Source organism: Sorex araneus, chromosome 4 (assembly GCF_027595985.1).
Source record: "Sorex araneus isolate mSorAra2 chromosome 4, mSorAra2.pri, whole genome shotgun sequence".
NCBI lineage: Eukaryota > Metazoa > Chordata > Mammalia > Eulipotyphla > Soricidae > Sorex > Sorex araneus.
In genome coordinates this window covers 12,881,285-12,895,286 of record NC_073305.1, presented here as the reverse complement: position 1 = coordinate 12,895,286, position 14,002 = coordinate 12,881,285, and the positions used below count along the sequence as shown (strand labels likewise).

The window sequence follows — 14,002 nt, the reverse complement described above, 5'->3', positions numbered from 1 at the left end:
TCCTCACTTACCTAGTATTAAATTGGTGACAGGCACTCGCACTTGATTAAAATGGATTTCAAAATGTCCTCCATGCAACTGATCTGTGAAATGGGAAACAGAATGTAGACAGGTCACATGCCCTGCCACCAGAACAGCCACACGCATTTGTCTACTTAAGCACAACTTCACGTCTCCTCCGGCACCTGCATTCCTACCCCACGAAGTCCCCACAGCCCAGAAAACACAAAACTACCCCAGGGAGACCAGTTTGAAAATCATTTAACCTAGAGGTTTCTGAACCATTCTCAAGGTACAGAGACATTAAAAAAAAAAAAAAAAAAGACAGATGGGCACTGGGGAGACAGTGGAGGAGCAGGGCACTTGCCTTGCAAGCAACCGGCCCAGGTTTCACTCCTGGTACCCGTATGGTCTCCTGGGCTCACCTGGACTGATCCCCGAGCACAAAGCCAGGAGTAAGCCCTGAGCACAGCTGGGTGTGGCACAAAAAGATTTTATAAAGGAAGACTGGGGGCTGGGGCCATAGCACAGCGGGGAGGGCGTTTGCCTTGCACGAGGCCGACCTTCGTTAGATTCCCAGCATCCCATACGGTCCCCCGAGCACTGCCAGGAGTCATTCCTGAATGCATGAGCCAGGAGTAACCCCTGTGCATCGCTGGGTGTGACCCAAAAAGCAAAAAAATAAAAATAAAATAAAAAGGAAGACTGGGCTCCATTATTATTAAGGCAGCTACTTGGATCTTTTTCACGTATGGATTTCCAAAATAAATTTTGCCTGGTAAAGAGAAAAGTTTGCAAGTTCTCAAACACTGAAAGTAGGGCTGGAGGTGGGGGGAGGGGAGAGGAGCTGGGGAGAGAGGGAGAGTGGAGTGGAGCAAGGTGGTGAGAGAGAGGGAGAGAGGGGGGGAGGGGAGCCTCCCACAGCTAGAGCCCCGGCTTTGCAAACAGGGGCCCAGTTCAATCCCTGGCACCACACGGTCCCTCCAGCACCACAAAACCCCGAACGCAGCGCCCGGAGTAGCCCCCAAACACTGCCGGGAGGGGCCTCAAGCCAAAACAACTAAAACAAAACCCCAGTGGAAAGAGTAGCGAAACTCAGATTTCTTATTTTAGGGTCGTGGAAACCAAGGCGCCGGCGCGGGAAGGGCCTTTGGGGAGAGGCCGCGGGCTGGCACGAGAACAGCCCCACGGAGGAGGCGGTGAGGGGAGCCGGCACCCGCCCAGGGCCCGCGCTCTGCCCGCCTCTTGGCATCTGGCGGAGATGAGAGCACATCTGCACTGTTGGGTGCACGCCCCGCTCCTCCCCACCGAGAGTTCTGCACATAATCTCGGCCGACTCCACACCCTTTTCCTGTCAGAACAGACATGAGCCATCCACCTTCCCGGGCTGTCTCTTTCGGCCTCGAGGCGCTGGTGAATCCGTCCCATTGAGAACCCCAACATCACAGCCAAGGGAAGGACCCGTATTCCCGGGCATATGGAAAACGCATTTGGGGGGGGTCTTTCAGCTGCTGCTCTGTCCTACCCGCACCCAACACACACACATACACACACAGAGACAGACACAGACACACACACAGATATACACACACACACACAGACACACACACACACAGACACACACACACACACACACACACACACACCACCAAGCCCCAGTGGACAATCTGGGCACATCAGCTGCCATCCCCATCTTTCCAACTTCGCTAGCTTCGCTAACCAACGGGCCAATTTCCTGCTCTTCAGCGGTTCTGGTGAGCGAGTCTTCCGTCAGCCCCTTGAACGCTTCCCGGGGCCGCACTCAACAGTCAAGAGCAAGTCAGAGTCTCGCGGACACTGAGGTACAGGAAGCGCTTCTGGGGTTTGTCCAGCCCCCGCACAGGCCGTTCGCGCGTCTCCGTGACTGTAGCTCTGGCCTCTCTCTCTCTCCTCAGGTGGGAGGACTGTTCATTAATGTCCATTGACACCTCCTGCCGAGAGCTGGGAATTCACGCTGGGTGAGTGACCCGGGCGAGAGGGCCTGCTCAGAACCCCACGCGAGGAGAGAGAGCACGGACTTGTGCATGCAGGTCATCCAAACGCATCGCTGAGGGCCGGAGAGAGCGTGACAGGCTGCAGCCGGTGCTTCTCACGCCAGAGGTCTGGGTTTGATCCCCGCTACCACAGTCTCCCTCTCGCCACTGTACCCCCAGGAGCACTGAGCCAGGAGCTGCCCTTTCACCTGCTGGGTATGGCCCACAAACAACAACAACAATGAACACCTCTCGTTGCTTATTAACAGCTCCGTTCCATGGTTAAGAAAGCTAAACAGGGGCCAGAGCTATAGGGCGGCAGGTAGGATGTTTCCCTCCACACGGCTGGCCTGGATTCGAGCCCCAGCATCCCATATGCACCCAAGCAATGCAAGGAGTGATTACTGAGTGCAGAGCCAGGAGGAGTCCCTGGGCATTGCAGGGCGTGGGAAGGCAGGAGGGCAGGAGGGCAGGAAGGGAAGAAGGGAGGAAGGGAGGGAGGAAGGAAGGAAGGAAGGAAGGAAGGAAGGAAGGAAGGAAGGAAGGAAGGAAGGAAGGAAGGAAGGAAGGAAGGAAGGAAGGGAGGGAGGGAAGGAGGGAGGGAGGGAGGAAGGAAGGAAGGGAGGGAGGAAGGAAGTTAGGAAGGAAGGAAAGGAGGGAGGGAGGGAGGAAGGGAGGGAGGGAGGGAGGGAGGGAGGGAGGGAGGGAGGGAGGAAGAAGGAAGGAAGGAAGGAAGGAAGGAAGGAAGGAAGGAAGGAAGGAAGGAAGGAAGGAAGGAAGGAAGGAAGGAAGGAAGGTAGGTAAACATAGGGAGAAAAATGGATTTGACTGTGGAGTACCTAGATCTAATCTATCCTTCATGAATCCATCCTCCTGCGGGATAGACAGGAAACTAGCCCAGCTGCCCTGCACCCGCCGGGAGACACAGAGCAGGGGAGACACTGTCCTTCTCTCCTCATCTGCTCTGGGCTCCGCTGGCGGTTCTGTCCGGAGAGCTGCCAGGGCCCAAGGGTTTCTAAGAACACGTCTCCCGTCCCTGCCAGAAAGACAGTAGCGGTTCCCTTGTTTCAGGGCCTGGCCTCTGCTCCTTGACAGCTCACGCGTGTCCGCGTGGATGGGGACCTACCCAGGTAGCCAAAGACAGACAAAGGCCTGACGACTTCCACTCCAGGTGTGTTCAGAGGAACAAGAATCATCGTGTGTTGCTGATGCCTGGTGGGAGGAAACACAGATGTCAGGAGCAAGCCTGCTGGGGAAACACAGTGGACACTGGACAGGGGCAGGATGACAGCCCCCCGCGGGGGTCTCAGCTGATGTCAGGGATGAGAACCAAGAGATGGACCCGGGCATGGTGCATATGCCAGCAGCAACCATCGCCATGACCTGAGATGACAGGAAGGTTACCTGTGGCCTCTCACCCATCAACAGGGGCAGACACATGATTAAACGTCTAAGACAACCAATTGCCTGTGAGCTAAACATTGAATCACAGGCAGTTCTGGAAAACTGTGTATGCCTTTAAAAAAAAAAGTATAAACTTGTTCACACTGATTTATTACATTCAATATTCCACCACCATCTGTGTAGTATGCTTTATAATCTGATCCAAGGAGCTTTTTTTTTCTTTTTGAGTCACACCCAGTGATGCACAGGATTACTCCTGGCTTTGCACTCAGGAATTACTCCTGATGGTGCTCGGGGGACCATAGGGGATGCTGGAAATCGAACCCAGGTCGGCCGCGTGCAAGGCAAATGCCCTCCCCGCTGTGCTATTGCTCCAGTCCCCTGATCCAAAAAGCTCTGAGGGTCCAGAAACACATTCTAATCCAGAATATTCCAGAGAGGAGCATGTCCAACAGCCCCCACTGAAACGTTTTTTAAATATATCTATTTTAGCACAATTACATTGTAATTAAAAAACTGTGGCATTTAATCTCCCATCTTATGGTGATTATAATTTGTAAGGCTTGTACATGACATACATTAGGTCTGGACAGGAAAAAGAAAAACTTACTCCTACCCAGATTTCTCCGTCACTGTGTTTTGTTTTGTTTTGTTTTTACCTGCTCGCAGAGGCGTTTTCAGTTCTTCCCAAAACAATAGCAATTTTGCAGTTTGGCTTCCCGGCTCCTAAAACCAAGGAAAATAGCAGAATACATAAAAGGAAGTTTCCATCTTTCTAAAGGCTCTCATCCTCCCAAGTTTTCTTTGGCAAAAAGAGGATGAGAACATTCTAATTCACTTAACAAAATAATAATAGTAATGCTCATGTATCAAACTTGACATCATGTAGGAAGAGCCGTCAGGCAAAGCCAAGAATGGATTCCGTCAGTGATAGCTGCGGCCGCCCAACAATTAGACATCAGAGGAGCCACAGAGCCGCTGCCGTCCTGGGGGTAAGCGGGGGCTCTCCCGGTGACCCCCGGCCACTGCTGGCGAGGCAGGGGTCCTGTCCAGAGCGCTTCCTCCTGCTTTTTCCATCACGACTCCCGTGACACTAACCCTCCAGCCAGGGGCTAAGGCCTCATTGGACAGCCATGCTTGCAGTTGAATGGATTTGTTTTCGATTTTGCTCGGGTGCCACACCCGGCGGTGCTCAGGGGTTACTCCTTACGGCACTCAGGGATCACTCCTGGCTGTGCTTGAGGGACCAGGTGGGAGGCCGGAGACTGAACCCGGGTAGGCCATGTGCAAGGCAAGGGCCCTACTCATTGTGCTATTGCTCCGGTCCGCAGCTGTGCGGATGTTTGAATCCGCTGGTGCCGAGTCCAGCCCTAGTGCGTCCAGCCCTGAGTGATGCTCTAGAGCAAATGAAGACGGTCGACTGGGGCCTGCCCCGCCCTGACTTCCATTGCAGTCGGCCGAGATTCTCACTCCCGGATCTGTGAAGCTTTACATGTAGCGAAATTGTAAAGTTATTCTCCTACCGGTATCGACTTTTATCTGGTTTCAGCTCATCGATGACCAGTTCCCAGGGCCCTTAAGGCAGCAAGTACAATTCAAGTACAGGCTCTGCGTGCCCGAGGCCCTGGGTTGGACATCTGGCACTGCCCCATGTGTGGCCTCGTGACCACTGACACAGCGATGTGGGCGCAACCCTCCCACCCCCGACAGCAACACAACAACGGAACTCTAATGTGGGCTTGGAGGTCTAGAGAGTCCGTGAAAGGTGTCAAGGATGAGGTTCAGTTGTTGAACAATGCCACACCATCACAGGAGTGAGAAGGAAGAACAAGGCGTGGCATCTGTTAAAAGACACACAGCTTTGGGGCTGGAGTGATAGCACAGCGGGTAGGGCGTTTGCCTTGCACGCGGCCGACCTGGGTTCGATTCCCAGCATCCCCTATGGTCCCCCGAGCACCGCCAGGAGTAATTCCTGAGTGCATGAGCCAGGAGTAACCCCTGTGCATAGCCAGGTGTGACTCAAAAAGCAAAAAAAAATTTAAAAATTAAAAAAAAAAGGACACAGTTTTGGGGCTGGAGCAATAGCACAGCGGGTAGGGTGTTTGCCTTGCACACGGCCAACCCAGCATCCCAGCATCGAATCCCAGCATCCCATATGGTGCCCCGAGCACTGCCTGGGGTAATTCCTGAGTGCATGAGCCAGGAGTAATCCCTGTGTATTGCCGGGTGTGACCCAAAAAGCAATAATAAAAAAAAAAGACACACAGTTTTGTGATCCGTCAATTCCAGACTGTAGAAAAGGTAAGAAAACTAACAATCCAGTTTCTCCAAACACTAAATCTCAACCAAAAAGAACAGAGTCAGAGAGACAGTTGAGAGATTAAGAGACTTGGGGCCAGAGAGAAAATTCAGTGGGACAAGCACAGCACAGACGTGGCATGCGAAAGGCCCAGGTTCAATCCTCAGTGATCCCTGAGCTGGATCAGGTGCCACCCCTGAGCACTAAGTCGGGAGTAGCCCCTGAGCACCGCTGGATGTGGCCCCCAAACAAACAAAACACAACTTTACTTTTTTTTTCTTTTTGGGTCACACCCAGCGATGCTCAGGGGTTACTCCTGGCTCTGCACTCAGGAATTACTCCTGGCAGTGCTTGGGGGAACCATATGGGATGCCGGGGATTGAACCCGGATCAGCCGTGTGCAAGGCAAATGCCCTACCCACTGTGCTATCGCTCCAGCCCCCAAAACACAACTTTAAAACCCAATTATTTTCTTTTTTGTTTTTTTGGGGGGGCCACATCCAGCGATGCTCAGGGCATACTCCTGGCTCTGCACTCAGGGATCACTCCTGGTGGCACCAGACGGGATGCCGCGGTTAAACCCAGGTCACTCACCTACAAGGCTGTAGGTGACAAAACGCCCTCCCCGCTGTCCTATGGCTCAGCCCCAAACCCAGCTATTTCCAACCCCGTGCTTGGTCCTCTCTCTCCTGCTCCCAGCACTCGGGGAGATGCACACCCGTCCCCAGAGTGGCACAGACACGGCACTCAGGAAACTAAGATAGGATTCAATGGGGTGGACCCCAAGTTCCCGAGACCCAGGAGCTTTGCCAAGAAACACAACAGGAAGAGCCTGAAGAAGATTCAGCAACAATGCCAGGGCCACGTGGGTACATGCGCCGGGGCAGGGGGCAGGGCTGTGGGAAGTCCCAGGGCTCAGCCAGCATCTCAAGGACCAGCCCCTTGGCCCACACAGCTCACCCAAGCTCAGGGAACAAGCTGACACCACATGACCCAGGGTCTCGGGCTCTGCCAGCCAGCCAGCGGCCAAGGCTCATGCCAAGGCCCCAGCTCAGCGACAGCTCTGGCACCAACTTGAGTGCACAGGATGACGGTCCGTGCCTGCCTCTGTGGGGACAGAGCTGCTATCTGCCGCGCTGGCGCCTTCCTGCCTATTTGAACAAATAACCCAAGGCTGGGGAATCTGTCAAACTTTTTTTTTTTTAAACAAATCAATACTGGAAAAATGAGGTCGTGAAATTTGCCCATAAATGGATAGACCTGGAGAGTGTCATGCTGAGTGAAATGAGTCAGAAGGAGAGGGAGAGATGTATAGGATGACTGCATTCAGTTATGGGATATAAAAGCAAAGCAAACAGTATGACACTAATACCCAGTGCCAGGGAAAATGGCCCAGGAGGATTGGGCAATGGCTGGTCAAAGGTGTGGGAGATGGAGGGTAGTTAAGATAGAGGAGGGCCCATTATGACAATATTAGTTGTGAATGATCACTTTGGACTAGAATTGAGCGTTGCAACCATGATAACCTTTCAGCATCTGTGTCACAAACCATAATGCCTAAAATGAGAGAGAGAGAGAGAGAGAGAGAGAGAGAGAGAGAGAGAGAGATGCTAAAAAATTACATGGGTGAAGGGACAGGTGTTGGAACATTATATGACCGAAATGCAATCATGAACAAGTTTATAATGCTCTATCTCACGGTGATTCAAGAAAAAAATAAATAAATTTTTAAAAATTAAAATCAATGATTTGGGGTTTCAACTAATTTCATAGGATCTACTGAATTTTTTTATGTTTTTGTTTGTTTGTTTGTTTGTTTTGGGGCCATCCCAGCAGTGCGCAGGAATTACTCTTGGCTCCTGGTGGTGCTCAGGGGACTAGATGTGGAACCAGAGATCGAACCGGGGTCAGCCACAGGCAAGGCCAGTGCCTTACCCCTTTACTGTCTCTTGGACCCAGATCCGCTTTTTTTAATTCATTTGACACAGCCTCACTTGGGACACTTTCACTGCTGCGCCTCCCATATTCCCGGGGGCCAGGACTCCCCCATCGCGTGAGACTGTCCTGCCTTCTCCCCCATCGCGTGAGACTGTCCTGCCTTCGGGTGGCCTGACTCCAAGAAGACAATGGTACAAAAGTAGAGACATACTGGCCTCAAAGAGAAACCTTCTACTGGAACCTTCTAAATGAATAAGAGATTCATTCTGATCTTTTCCCAGACTGGAGATACTGTAACAACCCCCAGAAGCTCGCAGGGGCGGGAGCCGAGGCGGTGTCAGCTGTGTGAGCACTAACACCCCCAGGCTCCACAACGCGTTCCCGCTGCCCAGGAAGCCTCCGGCGGGACTCAAAGCTTGGCTTAAAATTGGGCTGTGTGGGGCTCAACAAGAGATGGAGCAAGGACCCGGGACACGTGCTTTGTGTGTAGGGTGTCCCAGGTTCGATCCTGGGCACCGCAGGGTCCCACAGGGAGCAACCTCCATACACCACAGTGAGAGAACCCCAAAAGAAAACAAAACACAGACGAGGCACTTTTGCCCAAGCGGAGGCGAATGTCAGTGTCTGAACACGTTTAACGTCGGCCGGTGGGTTAGGCAGAGTAAATGCATTTTCATGGGTGTTTTGAATTATTTTACTTTGAGGTCACACCTGGTGGTGCTCAGGAGTTACTCCTGGTTCTGTGCTCAGGAATTACTCCTGGCAGTGATCAGGGGACCAACCCTACAGGATATCCCGGATAGAACCTGAGTCGGCTGTGTGCAAGGCAAATGGCTACCCACCGTACTGTCTCTCCACCCTGCATATGCGCTTTTTGTTTGTTTGTTTGTTTGTTTGTTTGTTTGTTTTTGTTTTAGGGGTCACACTCAGTGATTCACAGGGTTACTCCTGGCTCATGCACTTAAGAATAAAATATAGGATGCTGGGAATCGAACCCAGGTTTGCAAGGTAAACGCCCTATCCGCTGTGCTATTGCTCCAGCCCCAGCATATGCATTTTTTTTTGTCTGTTTTTTTTTTTTCCTTTTGGGTCATACCTGGCAATGCACAGGGGTTATGCCTGGCTCTGCACTCAGGAATTATCCCTGGCAGTGCTCAGGGGACCATATGGGATGCTGGGAATCAAATCCGGGTTGGCCGAATGCAAGGCAAACGCCCTACCCACTGTGCTATCACTCCAGCCCCGCAATGCGTGTTTTTTTCCGTGTATGGGTTTTTGTTTATTATTATTATTACTATTATTATTATTATTATTATTATTTTAAATTTTGTTGAATCACTGTGAGATTAGTTACAAGCTTTCATGTTTGGGTTACAATCACACAATGATCAAACACCCATCCCTCCACCAGGGCACATTCCCCACCACCAATATCCTAGGTATACCCCCCTTTCCCAACCTCCCCCTGCCTCCATGGCAGACAATATTCCCCATACTCTCTCTCTACTTTTGGGCATTATGGCTTGCAACACAGACACTGAGAGGTTATCATGTTTGGTCCGTTATCTACTTTCGGCACACATCTCCCATCCCGACTGATTCCTCCAGCCATCATTTTCTTAGTGACCCCTTCTCTATTCCATCTGTCTTCTCCCCTCTGCTTATGCGTTTTTAACACGGGACACTGTCAATGTGTGACGGGTTTGTTGGGTCCAAACTCCAGGAAGACTTTACTTCAGGTTAGGATTTAACGGGACTGGAGGGATAGCACAGCAGGTAGGGTGTTTGCCTTGTACGTGGCCGACCTGGGTTCTATTCCTCCATCCCTCTCGGAGAGCCCAGCAAGCTACCAAGAGTATCTCGCCCGCACGGCAGAGTCTGGCAAGCTCCCCGTGGCGTATTCGATATGCCAAAGACAGTAACAAGTCTCACAATGGAGACGTTACTGGTGCCTGCCCGAGCAAATCGATGAACAATGGGTTGTCAATGCGACAGAGCTGGGCTTTAATGATTTTAGCTCTTAGGGACCCGGGGGTTGGCTCAGTGGCTCAAGGCATCTCCCTTGCAAACAAGGCCATGAGTTCCCTTCCTGGGCTCCCCACGGGTGCTGAGCAGGGCCCCAGCGGCTCTGCGATGAGGAACTCCTAGTGTAGCAGCTGAGAGGGTGATGTGTGCACACAGCCAGGGGTTCGAGCACAATTAAAGCACGTGACCCCTGGCAGGATCCAGGGTCACAAATGCAAGCACTGAACCAAGTGCATGGCCATCACAGCAACAAAGGGAAAGGGACGGAGACTGTTTTACATGTGATCTCTTGTGTTTGTTTGCCTTTTGCTCTTGGGCCACATCCATGGTCTCAGGGGGCTACTTCTGGCTCAGTGCTTGGGAGGGTCTCCTGTCTACACTCAGGGAACCGCGTGGTCCCAGGGATGAAACCTAGGCCTTCTGTATGCAAAGCATGCCCTCCAGCCCACTGAGCTCTTTCTCTGGCCCTAGGTGTTTTATATATATATACATATACATTCACTGTCACTGTCACTGTCATCCCGTTGCTCATCGATTTGTTTGAGTGGGCACCAGTAATGTCTCTCATTGTGAGACTTACTGTTACTGTTTTTGGCATATCCAATACACACGGGTAGCCTGCCAGGCTCTGCCACATGGGCTCGATACTCTCGGTAGCTTGCTGGGCTCTCAGAGAGGAGGGGGGAATGGAACTCCGGTCGGCCTCGTGAAAGGCGAATGCCCGACTGCTGTGCTACCGCTCCAGCCCACATATACATTATATACATGTATATACATATACATTATGTACATATATATAATATTTATATATACTTTATATAGAAACATAATTATATATTACAAATAGTAATATATAATATATAAATATTTATATATATAATCCTTTTACTCATGTCCCTCTCAGAGAGCCCGGCAAGCTACCGAGAGTATCCTACCCGCACGGCAGAGCCTGGCAAGCTCCCCGTGGTGTATTCGATATGCCAAAAACAGTAACAACAAGTCTCACAATGGAGACGTTACTGGTGCCTGCTGGAGCAAATCGATGAGCAATGGGACAACAGTGCTACAGGGCTACTCATTTTTCTCAGCATGATACTCTCCAAGTCCACCCATTTTTAAGCAAACTTCATGACTTCATTTTTCCTGGTCTTTGCCTAATTTCTGAGCCTCTTACTACCACATGGTCATTTCACAAAATCATTTTCTAACAAGAAAAGAAGATGAATGGAGAAAGACACAACGCTTGACTAATGATGTGGGCCATAATAACAATAATAGAAAAAAAAGTGATATAAACAATTACAGAATACGCATAAATTTAGATGGTGAGAGTACTTCATTCAATTAACGATGACCCATGTCCAACTTCCCAAACTATTTCATTCTGCGTTTTCAGACTGTGTATCACTGTCATCATTGTTTACTTTCTGAAGAGTCGGCCCTGGTTTGTATAGGCATTCGTAAGTCCTGAAGGAATTCTGCTGGTTTTGTTTTTCTTTTCGCAAGACAGCTCACTTTTCATTTTTCAACAGATGTTGGCAGGGCGGGAAGTGGCAGAGGTTGTCTATTTCTCAGAAGTCTGGAACAATACCTAGAAGTCTCCAGGCTTGCAGGTCCCATCTCAGATAAAATGTTCTCTCCTTGGCAGACATCACTGTATCAGTGTATCACTGTCATCCCATTGTTCATTGATTTGCTTAAGCGGGCACCAGTAATGTCTCCACTGTGAGTCTTGTGACTGTCTTTGGCATATCGAATACGCCACGGGGAGCTTGCCAGGCTCTGCTGTGCGGGTGGGATACTCTCGGTAGCTTGCCGGGTTCTCTGAGAGGGGCGGAGGAATCAAACTCGGGTCAGTCGCGCCTTGGTGGACATACTTCTGAGATATCATATGGCATGATACCCATCTTGATTTTTCTTAAGATCTTTTCTTTTACCAAATATGATGACCTCTCAGTGTCTGTGTTGCAAGCCATAATGCCCAAAAGTAGAGAAAGTATAGGGAATTTTGTCTGCCATGGAGGCAGGGCGAGGGTGGGAAAAGGGGATACACCAGGGATATTGGTGGTAGGGAATGTGCACTGGTGGAGGGATGGGTGTTTGATCATTGTGTGATTGTAACCCAAACATGAAAGCTTGTAACTATCTCACAGTGATTCAATAAAAATAAATAAATAAATTTTTTAAAAAAGAAAATACACATTAAAAAAATATTTTCTTTCTAATTCTTTCCATCCTGGCAAAAAAAACAGCTTTCTGGATAATTATTTTTAAGGCTTCAGGGATCATAATTCTAAGAAACCAGAAGCCAAATCCTTCAAAATTCAAATTTTTTCTCCTACAATCCCTTAAACGCACGTCTGAAGCCCGCGTTTTCAAATATCCAGAGGACATACTCTTTCTCTAATATTTCCCAGTAGCATGTCTTGCCTTGTTCTATTGATCATGAAAAATTGTTGCCACTGCTTCAAATGTCCTCAAAGATTTAAGGTATCAGGTAACTTTTAAAAACTAAGATAATCAAAGTAAATAATTCTTTGATTCTGCTTGTTCAATCTAGTATGGAAAAAGATTCAGACTCTTAAAATAATAAAACTTCTAATCTGGCTCTCCTTTTGAGGTCATTACGTAGAGGAAGTGAGGATGAGTTATCAATTTGGAAATATTTTGATTTGACCTTGATGTTTCAGAAATTTGGAAAATTTCCTACAGATATAACATCTCATCTTAGACCAAAGCAGAATCTGGCAGGCAGAGCAGCTGAAATGTCCTTCTACAGAGCTTTTTACTCTTTTTTTTATTGTTTTAGTTAATGAACAGGATACCAAATGTCACAAATGAAATATATGAGAGGAAATCTGAATAGTCTGGAAAACAAATATATCTACTCCATTCCAGGCCTTCATGAAAGAGAACACACAGCAGAGATAAAATAAATCTGTTCTTAATCCAGATTGCAGTATTTCAGGACTGTTCAAATGCCAAGAGTAGCTCAGGTTGAACTTGTCATATTGTCATCTTCCTGATACTTGCCTAATTTCTTCTCTCTCTCTCTCTCTCTCTCTTTCTCAAATCTAATCACATGAGATACAGTTACACATTTGCTCATTATTGAGTTTCGGTCAAACAATGTTCCAACATCCATCCCTTCATCAGTGTACATTTCCCACCACCAATGTCGGCAGTTTCCCTCCACTACCCTCATCCCCATCCTGCCTCTAGGGCAGTCTCTCTCTCTCTCTCTCTCTCTCTCTCTCTCTCTCTCTCTCCTCCCTCCCTCCCTCCCTCCCTCCTCTCTCTCTATCTCCTTTTAGGCAATATGGTTTGATGGTTTGCAATACAGGTGTTAAAATGTTACCATGTATACCTCTTTACCTACTTTCAGAACTCAGTTCTTTTTTAAAAAAAATATGGTTTAATGAGCTTTATTTATTTATTAAGGCTTTTTTTTTGGTGGTGGGGGGTTATACCTGGTGATGCTCCTGGGTTATTCCTGGCTCTGCACTCAGGAACCACTCCTAGCAGTGCTCGGGGGACCATATGAGATGCCAAGGACCGAATCTGGGTCAGCTGTGTGCTGTACTATCACTCTGGCCCCAGCACTCAGTTCTGGTTGAGAGTGATCTTTTCCAACTATTATTCTCACAGTGGTTCCTTCTCTATCCTAACTGCACCCCCCGCCCCCTGCCTTTTGGCAAGCTTCTAACCATGGACCAGTCCTCCTGGCCCCTGTTTCTACTGTCCTTAGATATTAGACTCATACTACATTTTTTTAATATCCCACAAATGAGTACAATCATTCTATGTCTGTCCCTCTCCTTCTGACACATTTCACTCTGCATGATGATACTCGCCATGTTCGTTTATTTATAAGAAAATTTCATCATTTCATTTTTTCTGGTATTTGCCTGATTTCTGAGGCTCTTCAAAGTCACTGCTGGTTATTACACAAAATCATTTTCTGACAAGAAAAGAAGAATTTTCAGAGAAAGATGTGATGCGGGTAATGATGTGGTCTATAATAACAGTAAGAAAGTGATATAAACAATTACAGAATATGAAGTAAATTTCGACATCCACAAAGTCGATTTGTCATGGCAAAGTACTGGAAATAAACTAAACGGCCTTTTAATAGTTGACTGGCAAGCCAAATTAGGATACGACAAAATATTCTCCAGCTACTAAACTTTATCACTGTATCACTGTCATCCCATTAATCATCGATTTGCTCGAGCAGGTGCCAGTAATGTCTCTATTCATCCCAGCCCTGAGATATTAGCAGACTCTCTTTACTTGTTCTTCCCATCGGTGCCGCATTGGAGCC

At 48.8% G+C, this 14,002-nt stretch overlaps 1 protein-coding gene across 1 annotated transcript in view; it reads right to left on the bottom strand.

The window, feature by feature from the left end:
- The window catches only part of ACAD11 (acyl-CoA dehydrogenase family member 11), an 84,927-nt gene that overhangs the window by 11,406 nt on the left and 59,519 nt on the right, over nucleotides 1-14,002 (bottom strand). Inside the window, 3 exon segments of the mRNA XM_055137155.1 lie at nucleotides 8-83; nucleotides 3,139-3,224; nucleotides 4,076-4,142. Coding sequence (XP_054993130.1) covers nucleotides 8-83; nucleotides 3,139-3,224; nucleotides 4,076-4,142 — 229 coding nt within the window.